This window comes from Alosa alosa, chromosome 9 (genome assembly GCF_017589495.1).
Source record: "Alosa alosa isolate M-15738 ecotype Scorff River chromosome 9, AALO_Geno_1.1, whole genome shotgun sequence".
Taxonomy (NCBI): Eukaryota; Metazoa; Chordata; class Actinopteri; order Clupeiformes; family Clupeidae; genus Alosa; species Alosa alosa.
This window is the reverse complement of record NC_063197.1, coordinates 34,002,582-34,020,847: the sequence shown is the minus strand read 5'-3', so window position 1 is coordinate 34,020,847 and position 18,266 is coordinate 34,002,582. Positions and strand designations below refer to the sequence as shown.

The 18,266-nt window shown below is 45.8% G+C and overlaps 2 protein-coding genes across 4 annotated transcripts in view; one reads left to right on the top strand and one right to left on the bottom strand.

Annotated features, from left to right (window-relative positions):
• map1sa (microtubule-associated protein 1Sa) overlaps positions 1-7,527 on the top strand; it is a 42,138-nt gene extending 34,611 nt beyond the window's left edge. For both annotated transcript variants that reach the window (XM_048252782.1, XM_048252783.1), the window contains 4 exons: positions 656-796; positions 924-4,140; positions 4,748-4,962; positions 7,093-7,527. In XM_048252782.1, coding sequence (XP_048108739.1) covers positions 656-796; positions 924-4,140; positions 4,748-4,962; positions 7,093-7,248 — 3,729 coding nt within the window. In that variant the 3' untranslated portion in view covers positions 7,249-7,527. The remainder of the gene's footprint in view (positions 1-655; positions 797-923; positions 4,141-4,747; positions 4,963-7,092) is intronic.
• A 2,962-nt stretch (positions 7,528-10,489) lies between these two features.
• The window catches only part of LOC125300869 (interferon-induced protein 44-like), a 15,265-nt gene continuing 7,488 nt past the window's right edge, over positions 10,490-18,266 (bottom strand). Inside the window, exons 3-9 of one of the 2 annotated variants that reach the window (XM_048253026.1) lie at positions 15,940-16,123; positions 14,926-14,977; positions 14,388-14,586; positions 13,902-14,054; positions 11,719-11,890; positions 11,326-11,426; positions 10,490-10,902 (exon numbers count right to left, since the gene is read on the bottom strand). In XM_048253026.1, coding sequence (XP_048108983.1) covers positions 10,690-10,902; positions 11,326-11,426; positions 11,719-11,890; positions 13,902-14,054; positions 14,388-14,586; positions 14,926-14,977; positions 15,940-16,105 — 1,056 coding nt within the window. In that variant the 5' untranslated portion in view covers positions 16,106-16,123 and the 3' untranslated portion in view covers positions 10,490-10,689. The remainder of the gene's footprint in view (positions 10,903-11,325; positions 11,427-11,718; positions 11,891-13,901; positions 14,055-14,387; positions 14,587-14,925; positions 14,978-15,939; positions 16,124-18,266) is intronic. The other variant, XM_048253027.1, reaches the window with a different exon arrangement.

Sequence of the window (18,266 nt, the reverse complement as noted above, 5' to 3'; positions counted from 1 at the left end):
GCACAGCTATGAACACCTATCCTGAGTATGTAAACACCAGGGTTGTAGCACATTTCTCTGGCTGCTCCATATGACTCTGCTTTCTGCAGCTGCTTCTCATTATGATTTCATCTGTCGTCTTAAAATACACACGGATGCTAACATGTAAATATCCATCAAAGATATTCAAATGACCATGCAAAACTCTGAGGAACACTTTGACAGTGTTTCATTTGGGGTGGTGGCAATATGTGTTGCCCTATAAAGGACTTTTGTTAGAATATAGCTGGTCGGTCCTCAGATGCTGTGCATGAATTAGACAAGAATGTTATTTCTGAGGAGTTAAGATTCGTGATGTTATTTCTGAGGAGTTAAGATTCGTGGTCGGTGCCTTTGGGAAGACAAAACATTGTGAATATTTTTAGTCTTCTCGCATTGGAAAGGACTAGTCCCTGTGATTATTTTAATCTAGCATGAAGGGCAAACGCGAGTTAGCCAAAATATAATTCCTGGTTGCCTGTGCCTCATTTTGGAATGTTGGCATACAATATAAAACCTTGCTTTAGTGTAATCATTTAAGAATAACCGTTAGAAAACCATTTTAGAACTGTAAACAACATTCTCTGTTCTTGAATTCCTGTGTTCCACTCCGTGATCCTTCTGTTCTGTGTTCCAGGTCCGGAGGCTTATCTCTGATGAGTCGCGCCACAAGCTGCTGATTCTTGCGGGGCAGTGTGTCGAGCGGTCAGGTGACCTCGTGCTGCAGACTGGGAGCTTTTCTCTCGATGACTTCATCCAGATATTTGCAGACGAGGAGGTAGCTGGTGCAGAACTATTTCCCTTTCATATTCCATTAACCACTATTGCCTGTGCCTGGCTTCATCCAACTGCTGGATGCATGTGTTAGTCATTTTATAAAACTCTTTGTTCATGGCTGTTTGCAGATCGGTGAGCTGCTGAGCTCTGCAGACCCAACACAGAAGGCGACGCTGACTCTGAGCTGTCCCAGTACGGGCACGTGGAAGAACTCTGTGCTGGAGAAACACAACCTGCAGGACTTCATCGAGATCAAGATCAACCCCACCGCCACGCTGCCCGAGATGGAGGGCCTGCAGGAGTTCACGGAGTACCTCTCCGAGTCCCTGGAGCCGCAGTCACCCTTCGAGCTCCTCGAACCGCCGAGCACCGTTGGCTTCCTCAAGCTCTCCCGCCCCTGCTGCTATATCTTCCCAGGGGGTCGAGGGGACTCTGCCTTTTTCGCCGTTAATGGATTTAACGTCCTGGTGAACGGAGGATCCGATTCACGCTCCTGCTTCTGGAAGTTGGTCAGGCATTTGGACCGGGTCGACTCCATATTGCTCACACACATTGGCGTAGACAACCTGCCCGGTGTGAACAGCCTCCTCCAGAGAAAAGCAGCTGAGCTTGAGGAGGAGCAGCAGGGCACTGGCTCCCAGGCCAACGAGGACTGGCTGAAAAATCAGATTTCTCCAGAAATCGGGGTGGTTTTCCTGAATGCCCCAGAGAGACTGAAAACACTCCAAGGCGACCCCAAAGTACTCCGAAGCTGTGACCAGGCAGCGCTCACCTTACAGCATCTGCAGAAGCTGTCCATTACTCCAGAGCATCTCTCGCGCTCCAGCGGCCCAACGATTGAACCGGTCATCCTCTTCCAGAAGATGGGAGTCGGCCGGCTAGAGCTGTACGTGTTGAACCCAGTCAAAGGGAGCAAAGACCTGGAGGCCCTCATGCAGTCCTGGCCAAACAATGGTGCCAATCCAAAGGGCTCTGACCTGCCGTTGCCCTGCCTTGCCTCTATCTGTGCCCTTCTGGTTTGGCATCCTGCCAGCCCACACGAGAAGATCATCCGGGCCCTCTTCCCCGGATGCACGCCCCAGAGTAAAATTCTGGAAGGGTTCGAAAAACTGAAGCACCTGGACTTCCTCAAACACCCTGTTGTGAGTTTGAAGGACCTCGAGACGTCCAAGTCGGATAAACAGCCAAAGCGTGCTGAAAGCAAAGAAAGCCTCAAGTCCCTTCCCAGGGACACGAGACCAGCAAGTGCCTCTGTGAAGGATAAGTTGGCCCGTACTGATGTGAAAAAGCTGGACCCTAAGTCCAAGACCAAAGCTGCAGGCGAAACAAGTGCGTCTAAGGATGGTAAGGATGAGGACAAAGCAAAACCAAGAGACAGTGAGACGAAACTAAAGCTGTCAAAGGTCGACAAGCCTTTGACAAAGAAGGAGCCTGTGAAAGATGAAAAGAAAGAAGTACGTAGTAAGGAAGCCAAGCCAAGTGTTGCCAAGAAAGAAGAGAGCATGGAGAAAAAGAAGGAGATAGTCAAGAAGGACCTTAGTCTAAAACCAAAGAAGGACTTGAAACCTGAAGTGAAGAAAGAAATTAAGAAAGAAGTCAAACCTGAAGAAAAGAAACCAGCCAAAGCCCCTGCCAAAAGGGTCTCCACAGCGGGGGCATCAGCTACGGCTAAGACCACAGTGAAGAATGGCACCCTGAAAAAGGATCAAGGTACTCTTAAGAAGGAATCAGCAAAAGGGGCCAAGTCCAAGCCTGACAAGAAAGATCTGGGAAATCTAAAGGTCCCCTCTTCCTCAGAGGGGGAAGCAGATCGCTCCAAAATGTCCACGCCCGAAGACATGACTGAAGAGTTTGAGAAGTTGAAATTGGAAAATGAGCAAGGCTCAGTAAACACTACAACAGGAAGTGAAGCTAAACAGTCAAAAGAAGTAAATGGCGTTGGAGCAGGTGCTAACACTGGGGAAAGCCCAGAGAAATTCAGATGCATGGATACACTACCCGCTCCCAGCCAGTCAGCGGATCCCACCTCACCTCTTGCAAGGACACCAAAGAGTGAGCGCAGCGTCAACTTCGACCTGACGCCAACCGAACACAGAATTGGTCCGGAGGACGGGTGTGTGAGTTCAGAGGAGAAAACCCTGGAGATGGTGTCCCCTCCAGGCTCGGGGCAGAACAGTGCTGGCCACACACCTTTCCACCAGTCTCCCGACGAGGATGCCCAGGGCTCCGGTGAGGACAGCAGTTTAGGCGGGAAAGTTCCCAGCCTCAGTCTGGAGGACAGTCACGCCCCAGGGTCCAACAAGACGTCAGACGCAGGCTGCTCCAGAAGCAACCTGGAGAACAACTCCACCTCCTCCCAGGACAAACAGTCCAGCTTCCTCTCTCTCAGCTCCTTCAACATGATGGCCGACGGTCCCTCCTTCACGTCCTTGCCTGCCGAGGTTGGCTCGCCACATTCTACTGAGGTTGACGAGTCCTTATCTGTGTCCTTCGAGCAGGACATGGGGGACAGGACGTTCTCCAACGGCCACCTGGTGGATCCGGATTCCAAAGCGGGCATGTCTCTACCCCTAAAGGCGTGTCACAACATGCGCTCGTCAGGAGATGGGTGCGACGAGAGAGGCTCTGGTCCTCAGGGGCTCTTCCCCGACCTCCCTCCCCACGATGTGGACCTGTGCCTGGTCTCGCCCTGCGAGTTCCAGCACCACAAGTCCCCAGAGGGCCTGACTCCAGGGCACCCCGCCAGCCCTCACGATCTCTCGGACGAGAGCGACTCGCAGGAGCTGGTCAAGCCTGTGTGCTGCAACAACAACAACGACGACCAGCTCACACCCCAGGGTGCGAACACACCGCCAACGTCCGCCAGCGAGTCTCTTCCTACGGGCACGGACTCAGACGTGCCCCCAGCCACTGGGGACTGCCCCTCCATCAGCGAAGACACCTTGGATTCGGACGAGGACGACTCCGGCGACATCTTCCCACCCCAGCAAGCTCACGACCATCCCACCCCTCACTCCTCCCACCGAAAGGGTCCGCTCTCGTCCCCGGACCCGCCTCCAGCCCCCATGAAGGACCTGCCCCCCCTCCCGCCACAGCCTGGCGCCTGCATGGCCGACCCTGACGCAGATGCCCAGGCCAAGAAGAGCACCGCCAAAGGCAAGAAGCCTGCTAGCGCCACCCAGAGGCTATCCACAAACAGCACGGCAGCAGGGGGCAAAGCGAAGAGTGGCCTGGGAACAGGAGGGGGCACGCTGAAGGCCACCTCTACCCTGGACACCAGGCCTGCTTCACGTGGTGGCGCTGGGAGTGGATCACGGCCATCTACTGCAAAGCCCTCTTCCTCAGGTACCTTCCCACCAAACCAGTCACTACTTACTCAAGACAGAATGGGGCATAGACGCTTCCTTCCCACCAAAGCAGCCACTACTAACTCAGACAGAATGGGGCATAGATGCTTCCCTCACACAGACATAATGTGGCATACACTGTAGATGCTACCCTCACAAAGGTAAAGCATAAACATAACATTCAGTGTAAAGTACAAAGAAGTGGTGTTGCCTAATACAAAACTGCTTATGAATCTCAAAGAGAAGGAACAGTGGTATTTACTGTGTTTTGAGGCTATGGTAAGAAACATTTATTCTGTCATAACAATAATACCCATTTGATCACCACAACTAGGTCTAGAATTAGAACACTTGATGTTTAAAAACGTGGTGCTATAGTTGGTCCAGCACCATAATTAGAGGGCTTTGGAGCCTGTCTCACTTTCTGATTTCTGATTAGAAAACAAAGCCAGTCTGTGTGAAAGCATAGGAGTCCAGGAGAGGGGATTTATTTTCTCACTGCATCTATTATTGCAACAGTTATCAGATTTTAGGCCCATTTACCCCAAGAGAAGCCCGTTTCTTACGGTAGCTGTAATGAAGGGTTCTGTCGTCCTCTTCCTCAGGCTCTGCGGGCTCCAAGGCCTCTGCGGCGCCGGTGTATTTGGACCTGGCCTACCTGCCCTCAGGCACAGCAGCGCCATCTGTGGACGTGGAGTTGTTCCGCCGCCTGCGCTCGTCCTGCTACATCGTGAGTGGACACGACCCGCAGAAGGAGGCGGTCATGAGGAGCATCCTGGACGCCCTGCTGGAGGGCAAAACCGCATGGACAGATGTGCAGGTACCCGCTCAGGCACACACACACACGCAGGCAGGCAGGCAGGCAGGCAGGCAGGCAGACACACACACACACACACACACAGGCAGGCAGGCAGGCAGGCAGGCAGACACACACACACAGGCAGGCAGGCAGGCAGACACACACACAGGCAGGCAGGCAGACACACACACACACACACACGCAGGCAGGCAGACACACACACACACACAGGCACGCAGGCAGGCAGACACACACACACACACAGGCAGGCAGGGCAGGCAGCACACACACGCAGGCAGGCAGACACACACACACACACAGGCAGGCAGGCAGACACACACACACACACAGGCAGGCAGACACACACACACACACACACACACACACACACAGGGCAGGCAGGCAGACACACACACACACACGCAGGCAGGCAGACACACACACACACACGCAGGCAGGCACACACACACACACACACACAGGCAGGCAGACACACACACACACACACAGGCAGACACACACACACACACACACAGGCAGGCAGACACACACACACACACAGGCAGGCAGACACACACACACACACAGGCAGGCAGACACACACACACACACACACAGGCAGGCAGACACACACACACACACAGGCAGGCAGACACACACACACAGGCAGGCAGGCAGACACACACACACAGGCAGGCAGACACACACACACAGGCAGGCAGGCACACACACACACACGCAGGCACACACACACACACACGCAGGCAGACAAACACACACACAGGCAGGCAGACACACACACACACACACACAGGCAGGCAGACACACACACAGGCAGGCAGACACACACACACACACACACACACACAGGCAGGCACACACACACACACACGCAGGCAGGCAGACACACACACACACACACAGGCAGGCAGACACACACACACACACACACACACACAGGCAGACACACACACACACACACACAGACACACACACACACAGGCAGGCAGACAGACACACACACACGCAGGCAGGCAGACACACACACACACACAGGCAGGCAGACACACAGACACACACACACAGGCAGGCAGACACACACACACACACAGGCAGGCAGACACACACACACACACACAGGCAGGCACACACACACAGGCACACAGGCAGGGAGACACACACACACACACAGGCAGGCAGACACACACACACAGGCAGGCAGGCAGACACACACACACAGGCAGGCAGGCAGACACACACACACACGCACGCAGGCAGGCACACACACACACACACACACACACACACACACACACACACACACACAGACAGACTTATAGCAAGGTGCTTGGGTGAGATAATGCTCAAGCCACACAGTATAAATCTTGCTTTTTCTCCCCCTCACATGACTAAAACAAAATCAATATCTCCGCCTGTGTGTTTCTGGGCTGTGCGGAGATATAAACAGGCTGTGAGAGGCTGACTGTACACAGTGTCCTTGACCAGCTCCTTGGAACACTCTGAGCTGCATGCTATAGGTCTGACCGGCTCTTTGGAACACTCCGAGCTGCATGCTATAGGTCTGACCGGCTCCTTGGAACACTCCGAGCTGCATGCTATAGGTCTGACCGACTCCTTGGAACACTCCGAGCTGCATGCTATAGGTCTGACCGGCTCCTTGGAACACTGAGGCTGCATGCCATAGGTCTGACCCGGCTCCTTGGAACACTCGAGCTGCATGCTATAGGTCTGACCGGCTCCTTGGGAAACTCTGAGCTGCATGCTATAGGTCTGACCGACTCCTTGGAACACTCTGAGCTGCATGCTATAGGTCTGACCGGCTCCTTAGAACACTCTGAGCTGCATGCTATAGGTCTGAATACAGGAATGTTGCTTTGAGTTAAAAAAATCCTGAAAGGTAGCCAATTCATGGCAGACATAGAAACATTTTTGTTTCTATTGATAGTTTGATTTTCACCAAAACAGTATTATGTGTGTTGTTGAATGCTACTGAAGGTGGTTAAATATTTTCACAACTGAATTGTATCACACTAAAGGGTTATGTTTAAGTGTAAACATAAATATAAACATTGTGATGGAAGTGATGAAGTGTAAAGCGTAACCATAGCGACACTCTGTCCCGCTCCTCAGGTGACGCTTATCCCCACGTTTGACTCGCTGGCGATGCACGACTGGTACCAGGAGACGCACGAGCGCCAGCGAGAGCTGGGCATCACCGTCCTGGGCAGCAACAGCACCGTGGCCATGCAGGATGAGACCTTCCCAGCATGCAAAGTGGAGTTCTGAGTTCCGAGTTCTGAGACGCCCCGCGGAACAGAAGGAGAGCTTTTTGTTTTGTTTTGATTGTTGTTGTTTGTTTTAAAGAAGACGATGAACGGATCCTTTCCCCCTGCAGCGTTGTAGTTGAGAGGCTCTGTTAGGGGGGGATGACCGCTGTGATACCCAAGAAACTTGTAGTAGAGAGGCTCTGTGATGATACCCAAGTGAAATGTACGTAGAGAGGTGCCCTGATGATACCCAAGTGAAATGTACGTTGAAGGAAGAAGGTGAAGGTCGTAGAATTTCAGCCAGAAGGAAGAGGGTGAAGGTCGTGAGGGGTTCTAGTGATGGAAGAACGTAAGACTTGAGAATTCCCCGCTGTAGAGGAGGAACAGGATGAGAACGTAAGACTTGAGAATTCCCCGCTGTAGAGGAGGAACAGGACGAGGTTTATATTTCCGCCTATCTAGAAGAGTCACTCCATTTCCACCTGTCTTTGCCTTAGATCTGTTTTGGACGCTTTATTGGTCTTGTTGGGACAAAGGGACACTTGCATGTGTAGAAGACAGAGGTACTGTAGCACTTCTACAGGGACGGCCATGTTGGGTCCCGTAAACGTAATCTGTAGGGTTTGGGGACACTTCCTGATGCACGGTGCGTGGTTTCCCCGTAGACTTTCACTTGCGCCGGCGGTGAACGCTAGAGTTGCTCAAGCTTCATCACAGGGCTTTCTCTTTATATGCATGTCTAAGTACCCTTAATAGAGCATAACCTCCTGTTTGTTCACGTCGATGACTTCTTTTTAGATTTTTTAAAACCCTCTGCACAAATGTTGTGCATATAATCTTGCACAGAATTAATTGGACCAGCTATTTGTTAGGTGGCATAAATGTTTACAGTTAAAGATACTGACCAATATGAAACTATTGCAATAGAAAATACTCCATACTCCCTCCTGCACATTGTCCAGGTGGTACACCCCAAGTAGAAGCACATCCCAAAGTGAGCTCTTTCTCTCTGGATTTGCCGTCCTGCTGGTAGACTTACAAGACGGTAAACGTTGTTAGACATCTTACACTAAACTAGTTTTGTCACTGGTACTCCTTCGATTTGGGAAAGATGGATTTTCATCCAAATGAAGACCACACATAGAAATAATGCAATGAAAGGTTTGACTGTACTGGGAAAAAGATAAATTGCATTGTGGGTGTTATAGTTAGAGTTGGTTTGATTGGGAAAAACTTAGTGCCTATATGTTCAGTATTTGCACACAAAAGGGGACCTGTCTGTAATCAACAATCACGTTTGATTTCTATGGAATGTAAGGGGTATGCTGTACTTGTTCTTTTGGCCTTGATGGATGTGTGTGTGTGTGTGTGTGTGTCAAACACACACCTTGGCTGATCTCCTCATTACAAAAACACACTCCATGATCCCCAGCAGGCCCACCTACACAAATCATGTGAACGTCTCACTTAATCTCTGTGTGTGTGTGTGTGTGTGTGTGTGTCTGTTCGTCTGCCTGATTCTGTCTGTCTGTCTGATTCCGTCATGCCACTTGAACGTTTTATCTGTCAGCTTATAACATTTCATATTGTTTTCATTTCAATTCAAAGTTGCATTGGTACACAGCAGTATTTGGTTTAAACGCATTTCAAGGTCATTTGTATTGATGTGAAAGCAGGTGCTTTCATACCTGACCATGAAAACAATCTGGTATAACATGTCCTTGACGTGTGTCCTGCAAAGGATCCTGACCATGAACACATTCTAGTATAACATGTCCTTGACGTGTGTCCTGCAAAGGATCCGGTTTCTTGTTTCATTCACATCATTTATAGTCTGAGGACAACATTTCATGAACGTAATTCCTTCATATCCTTTTGTTATTTATTTTTATTTTCTTAAATTATTGTCCATTTTATATGTTTTCTTCAGTGTACCTGAACCAAAAAAAATTCCATTTCCACGATTTCTACTTGTAATACTCCTTCCAGCTCTAACATTAATAAGTGTGCATTTGCATTTCCACGATTTCTACTTGCAATACTCCTTCCAGCTCCAACATTAATAAGTTATATATTTGCATTTGCATGTTACTTTGGTCACTTTTGCTGTCCCTTTCATTCGCCTGAAAGTTCGAGCCGAGTTGCAGTAATGACACACGTCTACAGAAATGTTTAAAAAACATTTTTTTAAAAGAAGCACAGCAGCAGAGCTTTACTTGAGTCGGCCAGTGCATGAACCGCTCCCATGTCTTGCATTTTTCTGAAGGTCATAGAATGTTCCAGAACAGCTCTTCATCAGTACGTTAAGGATGCTGACCATTAACAGTGAAAGACGGTAAACACCAAACCTTTGGCCTGCACCCAGGCATGTGTTCATGATAATTGGCATCACTCCTCTGATACACAGCGGTCCAGTTGGTCAGAATATTTAAAAACTAACCTACTTGAATCTGGCTCCTGTTACCTTCTTCGTTTGTCTTGTTCTGTGTCCAGTGTGCAACAGACCGGTCACCACTGGTGCACAGGTAGTAGCTCATGACTACCCTCTGCTGGAAGAACGGCAGGTGCCACAGAATGTTTTGGACAGTCGAGAAAATGATGCAATTACAGTATAAACACTACACTATTGTTTTTTTCCCTCTGAAATAAATATTCCCCTTTTATAATGATGTGCCATCATGTCATGCTTTGTGTGGGTCATATTTCTGGCTCAACTAATTCTATGTCTTATAACAGTATCAATATCAATCAAGTGAATAATGTCAAGCAAGTCAAAGTCAAGTTGTACATAATTTGTTAGTTAGTTTCCATATTTATCTATCCTAGTTTCCATATTTATGGATTTTTTTTTTTTTTTTTTTTTTTTTTTTATTGTTTCTTACCTTACAATTTGAAATGAAACACTTGGTGAAGCCTTCAGTATTTGATTTGACCCAGAACACTAGAGATTAGAGGCCATCACAATCCTAGTGGCCATCTTTGGTTATGGTGTGTAATTGTTTTGAAACCTTGAATAATAACAAAACCTTGATAATATTTTTGAAATAGTTTACTTAAAATGAGTTCTGACCCAAACATAATAGGAGGGTTAATGTTTGGTCATACTAAACACCACTGTACATCTAGCGTTGATTTTTATATAGTTTACATTGTACTGAACATACAACAAAATGAATAGGTGTGTGTGTGTGTAGGACTGAAGATGCAAGGCCAATTTCTCACCATATGCTGAGTGACGCAAAAAAAAGAATCTGAGGACCTAATTTGCTTCCCACTTTATTATGAAGATATGCAAGAGTAGCAGCTAAAATATTATATTAGGTGGCTTATTAAAATACAGTAAAGGAAGATGGAAATATAAAATACCATTTCCTGTCCCAATCACCAAAGAAAAAAACAATCTCTTGGACATGTTCAGCTGTAAGAAAATGTAGATGATTTCTTTTGGGACCATGTTCCTCTATGAACTTGCAGAGGCCGAGCTGACGGCCCTCTCTGCGCTGCCTCTCTCGGGGTGGTCTCTGAGGTAGAGGTCAACGCTCTGCAGGATGTGGTCGAGCGCTCCGAGCAGCAGCGTGTCTGTGTGTGGGTCCAGCTCCAGCTCCTCAGAGTAGTTCTTCACCGGCACGATGGAGGAGAGGGGCATGCCCAGCAGATCGCCAACCTTCAGCATCTGGGCACACAGAGGACGGGGCCGTCCATAGAGGATGGACACACACACACACAGGACCGGACCGTCCATAGAGGATGGAGACACACACATATACACACACACACACAGACACAGAGGATGGGGCCGTCCATAGAGGATGGAGACACACACATATACACACACACACACACAGACAGAAGATGGGGCCGTCCATAGAGGATGGAGACACACACACACAGAGGACGGGACCGTCCATAGAGGATGGGGAACAGAGACACTTTTCAGAAAACTTTATATTTCAGGTAGTAGAGGAGTTTTTACAATTTAAATTACGTACATTACAGGCACAGTGTATCTTTGCATTAATGTTTATGTATTTGAGAGACACTTCTCACAGGTCAAAACCTCCCCTAATCCACAGACTGTCATCCCTACAGGTCTTACCGCTTGCTTCAAAAGTAAACCATTGTACACCTGGGAGATGTCCCTGGCTGTTTTGGCACAGACTTTATCCACGTGAGTCAACACCGCCACCTGCTGGACACCTGCAGTAACATTGACATTCTCAGACAGGGATCAAACTTGCTTCACATCATTTTTATCAATGCATCAGGAATTATTAGGCTACAATGACAGTTTACAGATCAGTTACAGAGAGCTTGGATCCTTATTGCACAGTGCATTATTATTACAGTGACAGTTCTTAATAATGACAGTTTACAGATCAATTACAGAGAGCTTAGATAATTATTAGTGACAGAGACATGACCCCCATCCTTCTCCACCCCTTCCCCCCTTGAAAAACAGAATTACACATAGCAGATTCTTCTCTCTCACCCAGGGCGCTGATGTGCTCTCTGAGCTGGTAGAGAGTGGACTTCATGGTGTCCGAGTAGGAGGAGATATCCAGGCCACTGACCACAAAGACCACACAGTGGATCTTCTCTGCAAGGGAGGGCTCCTTCACATAGCCTGGAGTGTCTGACACAACAGGACAGCAAGCGCTGAACTAGTGAGAGAGAGAGAGAGAGAGAGAGAGAGAAAGAACAAGAGAACGAGTCAGCAACACCAGTCAGGAGGACATACTGTATCCTTACAGCATAACGCTGGTTTTATATTAAAGGTTTCATGCTCAGATGACAAATGAAAAAGATATTTAACGCTGGTTTCATATGGAATGCCGTCTCTTACTGTCCTAAATGCCTTTATAGCCCTTATAAGACAGGAAGATGTTCATTCTTATCTAATGATGGCCTACAAATATACACCTTTGTAGTGATGCACAGGTATAGGACAACTCAGTTTCTATTAAATATAAAAATAGTATCTTGAGTTTGTCATGTAAGAATATAATATCACTCATTACAAATATGTACCCCAGACCATATCTCCATGATCACCTTATAAGGACCTGCACTCAACATTGTGTTTATGAGTTAGTTAGGTATTAAATACATAGTTTGTATGGACACCTGTGGTCTAATGTAGTGTGTTTATGAGTTAGTTACCTTTTGTGTCAAAGTAGGTAACCAGTCTTCCTCCATTGCTGCAAGTAAATATGGTGTCCCCCAAGGTTCCATTCTAGGCCCCCTTGCTCTTCTCCCTTTACATGCTGCCCCTGGGCTCTATCCTCCAGAAGCACAACATCCAATATCACTGCTATGCTGATGACACACAGCTCTATCTGCCCTTCAGTCCAAATTGCACTTCCACCCTCAACAAACTGTTTAGCTGTCTTGAGGATATCAAATCCTGGATGGCATGCAACTTTTTGCAATTAAATGAAAGCAAAACAGAAATAATTCTATTTGGCTCCCCCTCCTCTGTCGCCAACCTAGGCAATGCACTTGGTCCTCTCTCACTTAACCTGCATGGCCTAGTCAAAAACCTGGGCGTTCAGCTAGATGGCTCCTTGAATTTTAACTATCAGGTCAGCAGTGTAGTCAAAGGCAGTTTCTACCAATTAAGAACCATAGCCAAGCTGAAACCCATTCTGTCCGCAACTGATCTTGAAACTGTTGTCCATGCCTTCATCTCCTCCCGCTTAGACTACTGCAATTCTCTGTACATTGGCATGTCACAAACAAATCTAAATAAACTCCAGCTGGTACAAAATGCTGCTGCTAGGCTCCTCACCAAGACCAAAAAGAGTGATCACATACTGGCAATTGTAGCTCAGCTACACTGGCTTCCTGTCAAATTCAGGATTGAGTTTAAAATTTAACTTTTTGTTTTTTAAAGCCCTTAGCCCCACCTTACATCTCTGAACTTCTGCCCCCACACTCTACTACCAGGTCACTCAGGTCACAAGACCAACTACTGCTTGCTGTCCCACGTACACGCCTCAAAACCCGTGGCGACCGAGCTTTTTCTGTAGCCGCTCCAAAGCTCTTGAATACCCTCCACATATCAAATCCTCCCCTACAATTACCTCCTTCAAATCCAGTCTTAAGACATAAAGTATTTTTTCTCACTTGCTTTTAATGATGTTTTTGGTCTTGTTTTATTTTTCTTATTTATTTTTATTTATCTTATCTATTTTCTTGTCGCTGCTACTAATGCTGTCTTGTGTATCTGAGGAAGACCGCAAGGTTGAAACGTCGTGCCAAATAATGAGAAAATAAACTTTTTTCTTAAAAAAACTAATGCTGTCTTGCCACAAATAATCACACTTAGTTTGTGTAGATGTATGGACTTTGTGTAGATGTATGGACTTTGTGTAGATGTATGGACTTTGTGTAGATGTATGGACTTTGTGTAGATGTATGGACTTTGTGTAGATGTATGGACTTTGTGTAGATGTATGGACTTTGTGTAGATGTATGCTCTTATTGTTATGACTTATTAGCTAACTTTTTCTTTGTTCGGCACTTTCGCTCAACACCTGAAGTGTGTTTATGAGTTAGTTAGGTATTAAATACATAGTTTGTATGGACACCTGTGAACAAATTGAGTGCTCATAGTAAAGTGCTACAAGAGAAAAAAAGTTTGGAAACACAACAGGGAAGAGGGTCCAGTACCGTGTGTCCATCTGGAACGTGTCCCTTGATGACGGCCAGTGTGTCGTGAAGTGTGAGTCCGTTGGTCTCCCCGAGTCCCACCATGTCAGACAGGACCAGAGCCATACTCTCATCCACTCTCTCTCTGCTGCTGTACAGCTGATATGACTGCAGCTATGGAGGAGAAACAAGAGGCACATGCATAAGTAGTTAGATCCTTTAGCATGGCAAGTTGCACATGAGGAAGTAGATCCTTTAGCATGGCTTGATAACCTGCTGTACTTACTCTCAGTGAATAGTAGCTTTCACACAAGAATTGTGTAAAGAAGAACCTACACCCACGTACAGCCACACCCAGAGAGGGACTACTCCTACACCCAGGATGAGTGTTTGTGTATGCAGCTATCATCAAACCACCATATAACCATAGAGAACTAGATGATCCCCAACCAATCAGAATGTAGATTTCACGCCCATCATCTCCGTTGTCATGGTCACTTCCTGTACCTGCTTGGTGAAGCTGACAGATGAGTTAAGAGATGTTCCCACCATGGTCCGGTTCACGACCCGTCCATAGAATACGGACTGGATGGAGTTTATGAAACTGGACTTGCCAACTCCGACCGGGCCAACCAGAAGAACTCGGGCAGCAGGAACTGAGTCAGGGGCCGGCGCATATGAGCGAATGGTCTCCACCGAAGCTCTGCTGTTACAATAGATTTTGCACACAGTATATGATTCCACGAAGCCACTAACACTAACACTAAAGTAGTGAAGTAATAAGTAGAGAAGTAATAAGTAGATACTGTAAGTAATAAATAGATAAGTAGTACATTTCATTATAGGACCACAGGGAAAAAAAGCAACATATACTTAAGAAACACTGAGAACCATGGTGCTACATAACTGACCACTTAGAAAGAGAGAAAGAGCCAGTAACTACTTTAACTGCATAACCAATAAGGAGCAATACTACTCGTGGCAAGAAGATCACAGAGAAACACAGAACAGAATAATAATATATAAAATAATATTTTAGTATTACCCCGCTGACCAGTCCACCTGCCTCCACGGAGATTCCTCTGAACTAGGACATGCTGCCAGATAAAGAAGAGGGCCACTGTTAAATAAGTATTTATATATAGTATAGGTTTGATAAAGAGGGCCACTGTTAAATAAGTATTTATATATTGTATAGGTTTGATAAAGAGGGCCACTGTTAAATAAGTATTTATATATCGTATAGGTTTGATAAAGAGGGCCACTGTTAAATAAGTATTTATATATCGTATAGGTTTGATAAAGAGGGCCACTGTTAAATAAGTATTTATATATCGTATAATAAGTATTTATATATCATATAGGTTTGATAAAGAGGGCCACTGTTAAATAAGTATTTATATATCGTATAGGTTTGATAAAGAGGGCCACTGTTAAACAAGTATTTATATATCGTATAGGTTTGATAAAGAGGGCCACTGTTAAATAAGTATTTATATATCGTATAGGTTTGATAAAGAGGGACACTAAATATTTATATATCGTATAGGTTTGATAAAGAGGGACACTAAGTCTTTATATATTGTATAGGTTTGATAAAGAGGGACACTAAGTCTTTGTGTAGGTTTGATGAAAAGGGACACTTAAGTCTTTTCTATAGGTTTAATAAAGAGGGACACTGAGTCTTTATATATTCTATAGGTTTAATAAAGAGGGACACTGAGTCTTTATATATTCTATAGGTTTAATAAAGAGGGACACTGAGTCTTTATATATTCTATAGGTTTAATAAAGAGGGACACTATAGTGTATTCTATGATGAAGAAAGGAAGAAAAAGACAAGACATCACCAGCTGCACATGGTACTGTGTGTTAAATACTTGCACATGGTACTGTGTGTTAAATACTTGCACATGGTACTGTGTGTTAAATACTTGCACATTGCACATGGTACTGTGTGTTAAATACTTGCACATGGTACTGTGTGTTAAATACTTGCACATGGTACTGTATGTTAAATACTTGTTTGTGCCGTCAATGGTTTTTGGTTTGTTCTCACCATTTTGACTTGAAGATATAGTAAATGTTGGCAGTGCAATTATTGTCTTTCCTTTTCCAGACATGACTGGTTTTGTCTCAGGCGAGGACAGAAGGTTACATTCAGAGTTGGGAGAGGTGAATGAAAAGCTAAATGGAGATGACTTTCCTTCTGTCTTCTCAGCCATTACCAACCGCACTAGGAGCTATAATGACAATTAAAGCAAAAAAGTTAATCCAGCAACTCAAATGTAAGAAATGTCAATGTTTTAAGAATAACCTGTTGACCACAACATGTATCAAATTTGGAAGTGATTTACTTTTTTCTGGCCTTTCATCTATATTGGAATCACTGATATTACCCTTTAATGGTAAAGATTGTACCTCACAAATAGACACTTTATCACACAACACCTCCTCCTCCACCTCTCCTATGGTGTTCCTCAGGGGTCAGTTCATGCGCCGCTTCTCTTTTGAATCTACATGCAGATCACTCATAGACATCACTACGCAGCTGACCTCAAGGTATATCTCAGCGCTCAGATCACTCATAGACATGACCTTTCCTTTCACTACGCAGCTGACATCAAAGTATATCTCAGAACTTTCTCCCCTACAGATTCCCCTCCAAACATACAAACTGTATTTTACATTTAAAGGTTTAGAGGCACATTTCTGTCTAAACACTTCTGGTTAGTCCCAAATCCCTACTCTAGTCTAAACTATCCAACCTTTCTGTCGGCTTCATTTATCACTCTGAGCCAAGGGAGGCAGCTGTTCGAGTGGGTCAAAGGACAAAAAGAAGTCATGGAATGGAAGAGCGATAAAGAAAATAATAAAATAAGGAATATAAAATCGTGGAAATGTACACATTTTGCTTTCCCTTATAGAATTAACTTTTTCTGACTGCTTTTTCTTTTCTTTTATTGACATTTCTCTCACCCTTTTGCTTTTTCCTCTATTGTCATTGATTTCCCTAACCTAACCCTAGCTACTTGGATTTCCCCTGGGGATCAATAAAGTATCTATCTATCTACTGATTGTTCTGTAATGCGTTTGCCATTTCTTGAAGGACCAAGCTGTCAATCAACTGGGTAGTCAGTTTCTGCACTCATGATTCCTGCTTTCAAACTAATCCACAATATGTAGTTCTAGTAAAAAATAAATGCAAGTTTCTGAAGCATTAGTTTTGTTAAATATGTTTTATTGGGATGTTGTAGAGGTATTTGATTCATGTTTGTAATAATTGTGTGTTGTTTGTTAATACCTAGTCCTGGACAAATTGGTTTAGCAACAGCAATACTAGTGAGTGAGTGAGGATTCACTTTTACACGACTTTAAGGGTTAGGGTAAGAGTTAGAAAGAGAGTTGTGAGCCATCATGCAAAGTAATATGTGTTTCCAGCTGTTATTGCCATAGCTTTCAACAAGGCAATACTAGCTCTTGATAGTTTTCACAAATGTCGTAGAAGGACGTACTGCCAGCTGTCATCTGTCAAGTAACTTTCGAGGTTTGTGTGAAATAAATGCACTTCACAGTCACACAGGACACATTTGACATGTGTCTTATAGACTACTAGTTTAATTATTGTATTTCATCTTATAGTTTTATTATTTTAATCACCACAGTTAAAGACCAGCAACTGAATAGCCGCCTACAAACATACATGAGGTTGCTCTGGGGTATTGGGGTGTGAATAGCCACCTACAAACATACATGAGGTTGTACTGGGGTATTGGGAGTATGTTGGAACAGTGGTAGTGTTGCTCTGAGCCCTGGTTCAAAGCCCAATCCCAGTGGTGCCAGACCCTGCTCCTGCTACTGCTGATTTCAGTAAATGTGGAAAAGTACCATCCCCTTTACTTCACTTTATTTGTACAACAGCAATCCATACACTTCTAAAATGAGTTACTGACCAACTCACCAGGCTAGCAGCCCTCTCCCTATGTTGAGGATGTTTGGGATGATCTGTTGCCACTCTCATGGACTGGTCAGCTCCACACTCCCTGCACCTTGTGCAAGCTACCCAGATATGGGCCTGGCATGTGATGCACAATCTAAATGTGGATCCTGGCATAATTTACAACAACAAAAACAACACGAGGCGTCACGGTGAAGCAGGAACAGGCTGCACTAGTGTGGAGGAGGCAGGTGGCCCAGGTGGAGCAGAGGGAGGTGTCCCAGGTGGAGCAGAGGCAGGTGGAGCAGAGGCAGGTGGCCCAGGTGGAGCAGAGGCAGGTGGAGCAGAGGCAGGTGGCCCAGGTGGAGCAGAGGCAGGTGGAGCAGAGGCAGGTGGCCCAGGTGGATCAGAGGCAGGTGGAGCAGAGGCAGGTGGATCTACATGTAGAG